Source organism: Culex quinquefasciatus, chromosome 2, assembly GCF_015732765.1.
Source record: "Culex quinquefasciatus strain JHB chromosome 2, VPISU_Cqui_1.0_pri_paternal, whole genome shotgun sequence".
Taxonomy (NCBI): domain Eukaryota; kingdom Metazoa; phylum Arthropoda; class Insecta; order Diptera; family Culicidae; genus Culex; species Culex quinquefasciatus.
In genome coordinates, this window is record NC_051862.1 from 185,135,482 (window position 1) to 185,150,563 (window position 15,082).

Genomic DNA, 15,082 nt, shown 5'->3' on the forward strand with positions numbered 1-15,082 from the left:
TTCAAAAAAAAATAAAATGGCTATAACATGAAAACGGTGCACGATATCAAATTTAATGAGACCTTTTCGATTAATTGCATCTAATCATAAAATCACAATGGTTTTTCGACTTTTTTCCACATTTAAAAAAAATATTTTCAAAAAATTGACAGCACTGCCAAATAAACTTTGATCAGCTTTTGATATAGCTCACAAGATGCCAGTTTTTATCATCTACAACATGGCCAAAAATTATCTTTTAAATTATTGTTAGGCTAAAACAAATATTTTTCAAAGTTTTTGTCCCTCGGCTCTGGCCGAAATATTTGAACAATTCCAGTTTGCTCTGTGAAAAGCCAAGCAAAAAAAACGATCTTTCATGATTTTTAGCAGATTTCTCCAATAAATATTTCTCGAGAAATGTTCGGATTACGAAGCTTGATCTTCAGTCATAGCCAAAAGCAAAACCTACACCTTTCTTAAGTAAGAAAGGCAAAAAATGGGTATTTTTTAGATTGTAACTATTTTTTGCTGGCAAGTCCTAAGCAATATCTAAAATTTTGCCGTAGACCGATGGACCAAAATGGTTAAAAAAAAACCTGTACTCAAGAGATAGATTTTTGCATATTTTTACATCCTTTTTATGCAGACAGCAGCCGACATTGTATGGAGACTTGTATGGTCGACCTAATGACGAAATGGAAAAAAGTACACACAAAATGTCATCCAAATAAAAAAATACAAATTAACAATTTTACATAAATTTTTTATTCAAAATTTTACTAAAAAAAAAAACATGCTTAAAATGTTTCCTGTTGAGATCAGAATATTTCTGTGGGAAATTTGAATAAAAAAATTAAGACATTTTTTTTCGTTTTGCTTTAACTTAAAACAAGGTTTCAAAATGAAGAAAAAGAAACAAAATGTTTAACAATATTTATATCATTGACCTGCTTTAACAATATTGTCAATATTTCTAAATTCTAAAAAGGTAAAATATTGTTAATGTTTAATGTTCGAGAAGTGACAAACAAAAAAAAAATTTGCAATGCAAAGCCAAAAGATCACATAAATACGAATTATTTAAATAAAAATATCAAATTTTATTATACATCACATAGACAACATGGAAAATGCATTTAAAATTGTATTTAGTGTTTTGTATCAAACTCAATCCAATTACTCTTCACATAAATTCCATCAAAAGTGACTCTAAATGCCCTCCTTTCCGATACATCCCACATATTCGGAACACCCACAAATTCGGAACACTTTTATGATAATTTGTCAATAGCATGCCAAAAGTAGCTTTTCTGTCGACCTTATTATTTTTAGAACCTTCATTTGGACATTATCTTGCTATTTCACTAGTAAAAGTAGGACTTTTTGAACAAAAAACTTCATTCCAAGACTATTTTGTCCACAGCAGCAAAACACTGCCTCCAAATGGCCTGTTTCATAATTGTGGGATGTTATTGTGCCTCCCACAATTGTGGAACACCTGAATTTAACTGATATTTTTACAAAAAAAAAGTTATCAAACCATGTATAAAACATCACTGAGCTTGAGTTTCATTGGTTTCAGTGTGTGAAGTCATTATTTGGTAATAAATATGTACTCCTGGAGAGATCTAAAGTTTGTTTACATTCGTAAGAAAAAAGTTTTCCGAATTTGTGGATTTCAAGGGTCAAAGTAATTCTTCAAAAACTTCATATAAAAGTTAAAATTTGCAGATGTTCGATACTGCATTCGAAATATCGCAAGAAAAGCTTTCAAATGAAGGTAAAAGCAAAACATTAAGTTCAATCATCGATTTGCTATGATTTTTTGAAAATTGGCCGATCTGGAAACCGTTCCGAATATGTGGGATGACTGTACCCGAAGTAAAGCCCAAGTGCCAAATTCCAGCCCACATTACACGGCGGCAACCTGTTTCTCGCAGGGCTTCTCCCCCCTCGAGAGTGAGTTCCGCATGTCAAGCCGCAATAAATAACGACAGTTGCGTGCGCCACGTCAAACGCCACTTACCTTTGACATATTTTCATCCAAATTAGATCCAATTCGTGTGCCGATCTCACTCAGCAACTCTGCTCAGCAACAACACTCTATTGACGCGTGTGCCCACGCATGCACACACAAAACTTGCACTGGGTTCACGGAAAATTCCCACCAAAATCTGCACACACTAAAAAGGTAATAATTTCACTCTCTAATTAGCGGTTTTTTCCTGATCCGCGGGCGCGTCCTTTCACTGCCACTTTTCGACTGTCATTTGCCCCGTCGTGACTTGTATTAGAGAGAGAGAGACTCGGCAAACAATAGAGAGTCGAAGCTATTTCTCTGTGTGCTCATTCCTCACCAACACTCACAATTGAATTGGTTTCTTCTTGCTTTGATCTTCCTCTTGTTTCCGTCTCGAGCTCTAATTAGTTTCTTGTTGTTGATTTTTCCTCTTTGAGCTCGATTGGGTAATTTCAATACCTACTTACTGTATATTATTTTTCACGTTTCCCTCTTTGTTAGTTTTTAAGCTTTTTGTTCACTTTTTAATCAATGCTCATTTGGGCGCTGCAAGTTTTGCCGAAATTCCCAGGATTTCACTTTTACCTTCCTGCACTTATCTCATTTGCCTTCGTTCAAACCAAAGCCTTTCAGCGCTCTCGCGCGTGGTGTAATGATGATAAATTCGATTAAAAAACGGCACTAAAAAGTGTACAAAGTAAACTTAATTTCAAGTTGACTTGTTTGCACAGTCGGCTGGCTTCCTTCTTGTACAGGCAAGCAAGTACACTGTAAAACGCGGATTTTCAATACACCTGACGATGATGACAAGCCAACACAGACAGACATGAGGAGAGACCTTCGGAGATTGAGTGTTGGTTTGGTTTGTGTTCAGCAGGCAGGCAACAATAAGCTCCAAAATTGGCTTTCTCTTTCCCTCCGTGTCTGCTTGGCACCCTCTAAGTTCGAACAGTTTGAACCACTCCGAAAAACCATGGGAAGTGCACCTTTTATTAATCACAACTTTTCCTCATCTCTTTCTTTAAGTTTGAAAGCTGGCAACACTGCTTAAGGTACCAAAGCGCAAATGTCGATGTGGCTTTCCATCAAGGTTGTTCAAAAAAGGGAAATTCTATCGACCTCCAGCGACTCGATGTACAGCTATTTGCCACTCCAATCGATTTTCCTCGCCTCGACTTCTTTAGTTGTGTACCACTTCGGCGAAGTTGCTGCAGCGCATTGAGTAAACATCGGAGGACTGGATCACTCAGTTGGTACTTTATCGGCCGTTGGGTTCCCTCAAGCGAGTGCTGGCTGAAAGCACTAGGTGTTGAAGACTCTGAAAATGGAAATGGAAATGGCAACGAATTAGAAGAGTTGTAGAAGAACTTGAGAGGGGTTTACTGGTTTGTATAGAAAAATAACCCTTTAAAGGTCTGACGTGGAATTAAGCTGACAAATAAGTCGTTAAAAAAGTCAGTTTGTCTATTCAAAATACAATTGTATTTCCATGCCCTAAGTCCTGTCTTCTATTTCCAGCCAATTTCTCCACTCTGACCCGTGTACCCATCAACACTTCACCGCACTAACCCGAAGCCGTAGATCCTGTTATCCAAATTATGCCGGGCTCTACAACCTAAAGCTGGATTAAACCATCGCCCGTGCGACGGTTTTCTTATTTTCGAACCATCGTCGTTGCGCCGAAAAGCCGGCGGAGAAGCCATATAACGGCCCCGTTGGCATACCTTTAGCATCTTCACCACAAGTGCCACAACAGAGAGAACGGTGCACTGCAACCTTAGACGTGCAAATCAAACAGCTGAGCCGAGAAAGGAAGAACTAACCCGCAATCAGAAATATAGTCTGTTAAAACACTTCAAGGTTATTTTGGCAGAGTTCAAACGCTTAGGTTTGGTATACAGTGTTGAAAGTAGCATTAATAAGTAGGTTTTTCTACAGAGCTAATCGACGATGAGTCAGTCTGAGGCTCCACACAAGAAAAAGAAAAAAATCAAATCAATTTATTCACTCTACAGCATTGCCTTGGCGTTCTCGATTGCGAGATTCCTACTCGAAACTAGGTGTTCGAAGGCTTGATTGTTGAGGCAATCGCAAACTTCTTTTTACACCTTAGCTTCCATCCATCACGGGATTCGAACTGATGACCTTTGGATTGTGAGTCCAACTGCCTACCAGCGACTCCACCGAGACAGGATCCAGGGAGACGACTCCTACACCTGGACTGAGCTAACGACCTAACCTTTTTAGGTTAGTCCGGGGCCAACATTTACTTCCCGTCCGACGGAAGGCGTGATCAGACAAATCTCGTCTCAAAATTTGCCACCGGGACCTTCTGGGATCGAACCCAGGCCGACTGGGTGAGAGGCAACCACGCTTACTCCTACACCACGGTCCCGACAAGAAAAAGAAGCTTCCTCTAAAAGCCAACCGCAAAGCAGCCTACAAACAACGCACACATTTTCGAGGCTGCTCAAAAACCGATTCCAAAAGGCCAGGGCAAGGAGGCCACACCAAAATGGATCAGCACAACCGATCGACCGACCGCACGTCTTGTTAATGTTCTCTAGTCACAAACACGATTTGATTGACTTTGAGGTGCAAATCACTCAAAAAATGTTACAGGCTAGTTGAAAGTAATTACAGTCCAGACTCGATTATCCAAAGTGTTGTATCAAACCATGAACAAAAAAGTTCTGCAACCCCCTTTTTGCCAAATTTGAATAATTGATGCCTATTAAATTACCAAATGCATTTCTCAATATTTCATAACCACCATTTTGGCCGCCATGTTGGATTTAAAACTTTTCGATTCGATTATCCGAAATGAAATTTTTCCAAGGCTTTCTGTTAATCCTCTATTGCCCAAATTTTTTCCAAAATTTTTATTTTTGTCGTGTTCACGAGGTCATTTTGAGCAACTTTTGTTCTACGAAAAATTTTACTTAACTTGCTTTATGTTTTTCTTGTTTCATTTTTAGTACTTTTAAATGCAAATTGTTTGTTTGTTTGTTATTTTGCTTATTTTATTTTCCTATCATTACATTTTGCCTATCTAATTTTTTCATGTTTTTACAGTCATTTTTCAATTTTTTGCTTGTTTTTCACATTTTTTGCTATAAAATGGCACCATTTTCACTACAAAAATTACTGCATATTTCTTTTTACTTAAAATATAGGAAATGTTAGAAAAAAACACAGCCAAAGTTGATCCCTAAAAAAATGACATTTTTGAAAACATTGGCAAAGTCACATAAAATAAGTAAAACTTTCAACCCATAAATTTTCTGAAATTTTAAAAGTTCTTCTTTCCATTCCTTTTAAAGGTCAAAAATTGGTTAAAAATTCAAAGAATTTTGGCAATTTATCAAATCGAAGCCCGTCTAAAGTTGGGGTTGGGTTGTAGAGGGTTAAGTTCTGATAACGAAACAACCGCAAAAATACTCACCTTCATTTCTGAGCAAAAAGTCTAATTTCAATATCAAATGATCATTAATTTATTGTTTCCTGGAGAAATATCTCGGTTCCAGTAAGTATTTTGAATCTTTTAACAATAATTCTGTTTGAAATAATATACCCAATTTGCAAAACTTTCAATTATAGTTAAAACAAGAGTTGCAGTATTTTATCAATTTATTTAGAAAAATGGGTGATAAATGGCGTTTAAAATTAATACAGGCTACAAATGTGTTTTTTTATGACTTATCCATCTAAGGAGAATAAAACACAAAAAAAAAGTGATTTAAGTAGAAGACGGATATGGAAATGACCTGCGATTTCAAATGAAAACCAATATTGTTAATTTTCAACTGATGAAATATGTAATTAAAAAATACAGGTGAGCTGAAGGATTCCTGAAAATTAAAATAAGTATGCAGTAAATGACCCAGACAATGCAAAAAGAAGATTTTTTCAGCACGAGTCTAACAGTGACGAGTGCTGAAAAAACTAAGGTTCGCAAAGAATTGCATACAACATTTTTTTTTTTGCAATTCCGAAAAATACCCTTTGAATGGAATTTCAAGTCAAATTTCGATTAACCGTTAAAATAAAAATAAATTAAAAAATATTACGTTTCAATACAAGTGCTGTAAAGTTCAACTTTCAACACCCATTTACATTCTGTCATTTTGTTATATTGAAAAGTATGCCGTTTTGTCGATCGAGAAAGACAGGAAAAATAAGTAGTTTCACGACGGAATTGCAAAAACGCATTTTTTAAATATCAAAGCTAATGATATAATTTTAGAGCATAAAATGTAAAAAAATACAGTGAACTCTCTCGTTGTCGATATTAAAAGGAGCATCGAGAGCGGGAGGTATCAAAGCATAGCACGATAAATGAAAGCATGCTTCATGAATGGGCTGACAAATTCATTGACAGCTGGAGCAATATTGATATCGAGAACATCAACATCATGTAAAGGAAAATATATGCTTCGAAAAAATACTACCGTAAACTGGGGTGACTTTGATAGCCCGGGGTGACTTTGATAGGTTTTTAAAATGCCCGTCAAATTAATATCTGAACATTTTTGAGAATTATGAGTATGCAAGGATTAAGGGACAGCTTATTAACGAACATATAAGCAAAAATGTGACTGTTATATTGGATGTATCAAAATTAGTGGCCAAATCAAATTTCTATCAATGTCACCCCGGGCTATCAAAGTCACCCCAGTTTACGGTACCCTGAAATAGTGAATGGTAAAAAGGGTTAAAAAAGAATATCAAATTACATTTAAGCTAAAACAGCATAAGAAATGGGTAATTCTCCGCCAACTCATACGAATTGAAAACAGTTGCAAAACTTTTGTTCGTAAAATCGCGATAACTCATGATGGTTACAAGCAACCCCCTTGTATTTATGCATCAACATTTTTGTAATTGCCCAAACAGTAATAATTAATTTATTTTATTTCAATAACAATTACTGTTAAAATAAAAGTAAGTGTTATGGATTCTTCCTGAAAAATCATTTTTTGGCTAAGAGTTGAATAACAGTTTATGTTATCATAACAAAATTTGTTATTGGCCTAGTATTTTTAAATATAAAAAAATATTATTACAAAGTTATTTCCATCTGATCGGGTGTCTCTTTGTACGACATTGTTACATTATAAAAAATAACCCTGCATAGTTACAAAAAACACGAAATTTTAAAGTAAAAAATTTGTTCTTGATGAAAAATTACCCTTCTGGTTCATTGCTGATGCTAAAAGTACAATAAATTTCCCATAAAACGACATATCTCAAACTTTTCTACAGTTGAGTAACGAAGAACGGCAACATTTTTGAAACTATTTTTGTATTTTTCCGATGATTTTTTTTTATTTACTTTTGTTTTGAAAATTGAGATTATCACGATTCTTGATTGACATTTCTTTTGCTATACTCGATCAAATTAATCTTAAAATCCTTCAAAACACTACGTGGTGATCGTGACAAGACAGTATTACTCCCACGCGATGGGTGTTGAATTGCGTGTCGATCCATCCGGTTACTGCCATTGGCCAAACACTCTCTTGGAACGTACAGGTTAGCTTTACGTTCGATGTATCGTTCTATATAAAACCACCAGCCCCGAAGAGTGAAATGCATCGACGGTGTGGAATTAAGGCTTTTGCGGTATCGAAATCGGTTCGTTTACTGATACTGTAGCACTGCAGCCAGCTGCAGCAAGTTGCAAGGTTGACTGTGTGTGGTTGTACATCAACTTTATTGACGTTTCTTTTACAAGATATCAGTTCATTAAATTTCATCACAAAAGGTGTCGTTTATGGGGCGATTTATGTCAGATTAAATTGGTATTGACATTGGGAGTCGTTTATGAGCTGAAATTACTTTCTACTGATTTTTAAACACATCATCATTTTTTTTATTGAATCGAAAGTCTGTGTCATAATTTTGAATCCCATTTTTAAACAATCCAACTTGTAGCAAAAACATATTTTTCCAAAGAATCCACCACCCAACGTCCACAACCAAACCCCGGTAAGATAACCCCTTTTTTTCCTTCAACTGTATCGAATTCCGATACAGTCACATGTGGCACGCCGACGAGTAGAACCCAGACCAGACCGGACCTTTCTAAACAAAACCATGCGCACGTTCTAAAAGAGCGCGGCAACGAGCAGACCCAAATAGGCAAATGATACCGCCGAAGACCGACGACCATCGTCGTGTTTTCCAGAGAGAAGCAAAACAATCGATAAACAACACACCGGCGGGCACAAGAAAATACACGAACACCCATACTCACACAGTCACCATCGTCGGCAGCCAACGACGGATGGTCCTCTGATAAAGAATAGCCCCTTTTACTTGGTGTCCAGCAAAAGTGAACGGTGGGTGGGATAAACTCGATATTAAAATACTGTTTTTTTTCTGATTGCCTACATTTCATACGAAATCATTTTTTGAACCTATTTTTTTTGTTCAACCGTTTTTATTTTTCTTGCTATGAATAAATTAGTTTTTTTTTTAATGAGTATTTTTGAAATTTGAATTTTTTAAATTGAAGTTCAACTATTTTTTTTATATTTTGTTTATGCAAAACTAAATTTTGTTTAATGAACTTTAAAAAAAACTTTCGAAATTATTTCAATTAATTCTGTATCAATACTTATTAAAATGATTCAAGGATTTATTACGAAATGATCCTCTGTATTTAATATTTTAAAGATAGTCAAATTTCCAAAAAAAAATTAGCGTTTAATATTAAATTTTGTCAAATATTAGCTATGGCATAATTTGGGCCAAGTAGCCTAGTGGTAACGCTTATGCTTCATAAGAACGAGGATCAAATTTGGGAAAGATTTACTTTTTTACTTAATTAGAACTAAAATCAATACAAAATGCAGATCAAATTAAAAAAAAACGAGAGTCATGTCATGTCAGTGTTAACAGAATAGGTTAAACATAGATAACGAAATTTAGAAATCTGAATATTTGTCAGGACTTGTATTTATAAGGACCAAATATCACATATAATCATTCAGTGTATCCTGCTCACTTCAATGGAGGTTTTCTCACGCTTTACACACTTAAGGGGTTACATACATGCAGCAAATTTCGAAATTTCGTATTACAGAAAATTAATTCAATCCACTAAGAACATGATTTTCAATCACTCCAAAAAGTTTTATGAAGATATTTCATGAACAAAGTGAGTACACAGAAAAAAAAGTTGAGTTTTGGAATGTGGAAAATTTGGAAGGTTGAATATTACCTCTTTTTTTGAGTAATATTACATAAAAAATGTGAAAACTGATCAAAATTCATCATTTTCTGGGGTAAAATTAATCATTTTTTTGCCACAAAATCTGTCACCATTTCCTGATGAATATTACCATCATTTTTTTTTCTGTGTAACAGAGACGATTTCACCTTGCAATTTTGCCATGGGCAATACGAACTGCCTAACTTTCTGAACGTTTTTCTCGAAACACAGAGTTGATTTTTGGGTGCCACGATATCTCTAGGTCCTTGGCTGAAATTAGAATCTCAAGACATGTACGGATGACGAAGTCCAATTTGGAAATTTCGTTAAAAAATCAAAAACTGATTTTCATGAAAAACATAAAAACACAGATTTTAATCTTTTAAAAATCAAAATTTAAAAATATCTAAGAAACAAATTTATTGAAATCAAGCAAAACATTGTAATAGGGCCGAAGCCGAAGTGTAAACAAAAAATCTCAGGATGCTCACGTCAGTTGATGTTTACATTACGAATGAGCAGAATAAACTTTTTGTTTACACTTCGGTTTCGGCCCTATTACAATGCACAGTGGGAAAAATTTATGCAAAAAACGGACTAAATTGATGCCGGCCAATCAGAACTTTCAACCGAGACTTTTTTATGAGAAAAATTCCGAGGAATCAATTGGTGATAGTGAGAATTCGCAGAAATATGCGTAAGGCCTGTTTAAGGTCGATTTAACCTGTTTTTGTTTTAAATATATTGCTGAAATGTTCAATGCTTTGACATAACTTCTCTCTTATATGAGCAATTCTCGCTGAAACCGTCCCACTAGATGCACATGTTCTCAAATCGTTACGGCAATGTTCTCATTCGATTCAGCGCACCAAAAAACCATTAAAACAACCTTCGAACCAATGAAAATGTCAGCCGTTAGCCAGCTGTGAATAAAAACTTGTATTGAACTATGGATTTTTTCGAAAAAATGCCCTAATTTGGAGAAATGATATCTCCCAAAATACATTACCAAACATCAAAAAGTTATATATCGTTGGAAAGGTAATCGCGAGGGCTTTCTATCGCACTTTGAAAAACATTTCAAAAATTATTTTTTCAAGGGTAATTTTAAGGGTTTTTGAGAAACTTACTTTTAATTTTGAATTTTGACCGTGTTCGCAACCACTTATCATTACGCAACCATTTTCATTCGAAAGATTGGAAGATTTAGCATAAAATCAACTTGAGAAAAGTAGTGTAATGAAAAAGTTTTCGTATAGTTATTAACGGATGAAAGAAATTGGTAAAATTTCAGTTCAAAATAACCAATGCTCAGACTTCAAAAATGAGCCTAATTTACAGTCAAAACAAAGCAGGATTGTATTTGAGCCGAATGTACAGTCATCTGAGGCAAATCTGGACATATAGGATGAATAGGGACAGCTATTTCAACTATGCTTTCACTCATCAGATCATATTTTTAAATTGTTTATGTAAAAACATACATAAACAAACAAGTTTCTAAATTTTATGCTTTTAAGTACTCTGAAAACTAATGTCCTTACTTAGACTGTAGTCTCGATTTGCCACATTTGACTGAAGTAATATTTTATGTACAGAATTTGTTATGGGAAGGTCTGCTTTATTTGTATAACCTCAATCGTGCACAAAAAAGTGCAAAGTTGAAATCAATATTTTTTGATCAAGTTAAAATTTGGTGAGGCTGATGATACCATAAAAACAAGCAAAAAACTCGATTTTCGTCCAAATCGGACTACGCCCTTTCATTAGGCACAAGTCAATTTACGATAAATTTATCTTAATTTGAGATTAAAAACTGCCCCCAATTGAAAACTGAATGAAAAATTAACTAAAATCAAAACAAAAAAAAGTGAAAAATCCCTTTACCCACACACGGGGCAAAGCTACGCACTTAATTTTTTAGGGTTATTGCCTGGTTCTCAACATAAAAGCGATTTTCGTAAATCCTAGTACTACGCTTTGAAGGCAAGTGATAAGGATACCATTTGGTATATACAACGAATCAAAAATATTTTATGGTCATCGGTGACAGAATGATTGTCACTAGGTGCGTACCTTTCCCCCGCTCTTCTCTATTCTATGTAAAAAAATGGGATTCATTTAACATTAATTTTAATTACTCTCAATATGAAACCAAGTATAAAATTTTTATTTGCGCAACATAAATACATTGAAAATACATAAATACAACTGAAAAACAGACTACACCTATTAATTCTATGTCTAATTATCTTTCTAGTGAGTTCTGACTCGACATTGTACGGCTTGCGGTTTTAGGGATATCGCAGTTTGTTAATGAAAGTTTTTAACATTGTTTGCAAAAAAGCGAAACGCTGGGGTGGTGTCAAATAAAAGGGCGTAGTCCGATTTGGACGAAAATCGAGTTTTTGCTTGTGTTTATGGTTTCAACAGCCCCACAAAATTTTAACTTGATCAAAAAATATTGATTTCAACTTTGCACTTTTTTGTGCACGACATAAAATATTACTTCAGTGAAATGTGGCGAATCGAGACTACAGTCTAAGTAAGGACATTAGTTTTCAGAGTACTTAAAAGCATAAAATTTAGAACCTTGTTTGTTTATGTATGTTTTTACATAAACAATTTAAAAATATGATCTGATGAGTGAAAGCATAGTTGAAATAGCTGTCCCTATTCATCCTATATGTCCAGATTTGCCTCAGATGACTGTACATTCGGCTCAAATACAATCCTGCTTTGTTTTGACTGTAAATTGGGCTCATTTCTGAAGTCTGAGCTTTGGTTATTTTGAACTGAAATTTTACCAATTTCTTTCATCCGTTAATAACTATACGAAAACTATTTCATTACACTACTTTTCTCAAGTTGATTTTATGCTAAATCTTCCAATCTTTCGAATGAAAATGGTTGCGTAATGATAAGTGGTTGCGAACACGGTCAAAATTCAAAATTAAAAGTAAGTTTCTCAAAAACCCTTAAAATTACACTTGAAAAAATAATTTTTGAAATGTTTTTCAAAGTGCGATAGAAAGCCCTCGCGATTACCTTTCCAACGATATATAACCTTTTGATGTTTGGTAATGTATTTTGGGAGATATCATTTCTCCAAATTAGGGCATTTTTTCGAAAAAATCCATAGTTCAATACAAGTTTTTATTCACAGCTGGCTAACGGCTGACATTTTCATTGGTTCGAAGGTTGTTTTAATGGTTTTTTGGTGCGCTAAATCGAATGAGAACATTGCCGTAACGATTTGAGAACATGTGCATCTAGTGGGACGGTTTCAGCGAGAATTGCTCATATACTCCATCGAAATGAGTTTCAGGTACATTTTGCGGGATCTCATCATCACCAATCGATTCCTCAGATTTTTTCACAAAACAGCTAAAAATAGGGTACATCAGCCTTTTTCGCGGGTTCTCACTATCACCAATTAATTCCTCGGAATTTTAAACTTAAAAATAAAGTTATGTCAAAATATTGAACATTTCAGCAACATATTATAAAACTAATAAAAAAGCAAAAAAAAGGTAAATCGGCCTTAAACGGACCTTACGCCAGTTTCCGCGGGTACTCACCATCACCAATCGATTCCTCAGAATTTTTTCACATGAGAAAAGTCTTGGTTGAAAGTTCTAATAGACCGGCATCAATTAAGTCCGTTTTTTGTCTCGTTTCTTCCCACTGTGCAATGTTTGGCTTGAAATCTTGTTCGTTTCCAAGGATACTAGATGTTACCAGTTATTTTTGTTAAATTGTGTAGGTCAGTGTAATCGAACTAGTATTTACTGTATTTAGACTACATCCCAATTTTTCGGGATACTTATCCAATAAATTTTATGAGGGTCAAATGATAAAATTAAAATTTGTTTTATTGCAGAGTTTTTTTTAATTTCCGCAAATTTACAAATAAAATTTCATTTACACAGTACCGCCATTTATAAACCAACTCTCTAGAATTTCAAAATACTTTTATGATTGTTAATTTGTTTTTCAAGATTGGACGAACATCTAAAAAGTATCAGAAGGCTCAAAATTGAAAGTTAAAACAATTTATTCCATGAATCTGGTAAAGACCAACATGAAATTGATGTCAATTGCAAACAAATTTTGTGCAAATCGGGATTTCAACCAATCACTCCCAAATTTTGGGGTATTCTTTCGAACCCCAAAAGGTGTCGAAATCGGTTACGCCGTTGTGCAATCAATGAATTTGTTACACCCTATACCCAGTGGTTATCATGAGCAAACAAAGTCAATAAGCTGATTAGCTGAAAAGTTGACCGAAAAAGTTGATTCATAATTTCTAATACTCAGGAGTTACCTTGGATCAGCTATGCCAAAAATACAAGGTTTTCGGCCCAGGCATAATACTTTTATTTTGGGCAAGTAATTCAGTATTACCTTTCCCCATACCTCACTATGCATTGCTTCTTTCTTCTTTTTTTTGTTTAATTTCATTCCACCCCCCGATAAAGCTGATGTACTATAACATTTTGTTTGTAATATTTACCCTTCACTCACTTACCTTTTCTCCAGTTCACTGTTTGAGCTGTGCTTAAAAATCCGCTGATATCGCACAATATTTATACGAGTCTGCTCGTTCCGCGCTACAGAGGAAACAATCTGTACAACGACCACTTCTTTTTTGAGGGAGAGTTTTAATCCTTTACTCCTCAACCTCAAGCTGGCAACACTGGTCGGGTCGCCGTGTCTTGTCCAAAACAAGAATTAGCACTTTTTTGCTCCTATTATCCTTAAATGACACACGTACGCACGCACACTCGCGCGTCTGTGTCCGTCCGTTTTGATCCCCCAACCACCACCTGCGAGCGTTGGTCACTTTTTTAAATCCAATTTGCCTGGTGTGTCTTCCTTTCGTTTTTGCTGCACACAATCCCACTACACCCACACTCAACCACAAACCTCGTACGGATACAACACCACTTCCTCAAAAGGACGAGCAAAAACAGTTCCCACCCCCTGACTCACACACACTCGCACACAGCTGGTGCTGTTGTTCTGTGGGTGGCCAGGACACACACTCTTCCTTCCTTCCCCAAAACAAACTGGCTCCAAACTCCAACGAAACCTGGGGGGCAGACCAGGCTAAAAACACAACCGATCGATACCGAAGTCAACGCTGAACTAAAACCCGACGACGAGACCGCGTTTGGTGCTTTCTCCCGGCAGGTCGACCGACGACGGAACGCTCCAACTCCAAGACTCGGCACCAACCTGGCCTGGCCAACGACCGAAGCATAACATCGCGATTCATAAAACCTGACTGAACCAAGAGAGAGAGAGAGAGAAGAGAGCAAGCCCTTCTTCGACACCATCATCGTCATGTGCATTTGGGTGGTGCGCACTTTTTTTGCGCATAACAAAACATGAAAAGTGCTCTCTTTCTCTTGCCGTGTGGCGGCGACCGAGAGCGTCGTCGTCGGTAGGTGGGAGGGAGCTGTGGGGTTGAATGGATTTTCCAATTTAGATGAACATTTATTTAGAATGGTTCATTCATAAAATACTAACGTGTTCTTGAAATCCGAAATGTAGTTTGAGTCGAAAATTGACACTTGATTATCTTCGAACTGGCTAAACCGATTTTGACCTTTTTTGGTCTCATTCGATCAGCCTTGGAGTCACATAATAAGCAAAATTAGCAAGTGTAGTACAGTTATGCTTGTACAAACAAAAATCGCAAATTTCATTGAATTTATGAATAAAAATTTAAAATTTGCAAAAGCCATTTTAAATAGATTACCAAAAAATTTTATTTGAACCTTGTTTTTTAGTAGATTTTTAAAAGGGGAGGGACAATTTTACAAAATGTGCAATGGCTTTAGCATTCAATTATT

The 15,082-nt window shown here is 35.6% G+C and overlaps 1 protein-coding gene across 2 annotated transcripts in view; it reads right to left on the reverse strand.

Moving 5' to 3' along the window:
* Positions 1–14,423, reverse strand: part of LOC6031266 (serine-rich adhesin for platelets) — a 273,589-nt gene extending 259,166 nt beyond the window's left edge. The window contains exons 1-3 of one of the 2 annotated variants that reach the window (XM_038253669.1): positions 13,753–14,423; positions 2,588–3,320; positions 2,009–2,165 (exon numbers count right to left, since the gene is read on the reverse strand). In XM_038253669.1, coding sequence (XP_038109597.1) covers positions 2,009–2,017 — 9 coding nt within the window. In that variant the 5' untranslated portion in view covers positions 2,018–2,165; positions 2,588–3,320; positions 13,753–14,423. Of the gene's footprint in view, positions 1–2,008; positions 2,166–2,469; positions 3,321–13,752 lie in introns of both variants that reach the window. The other variant, XM_038253668.1, reaches the window with a different exon arrangement.
* Positions 14,424–15,082: the final 659 nt, after the last annotated feature.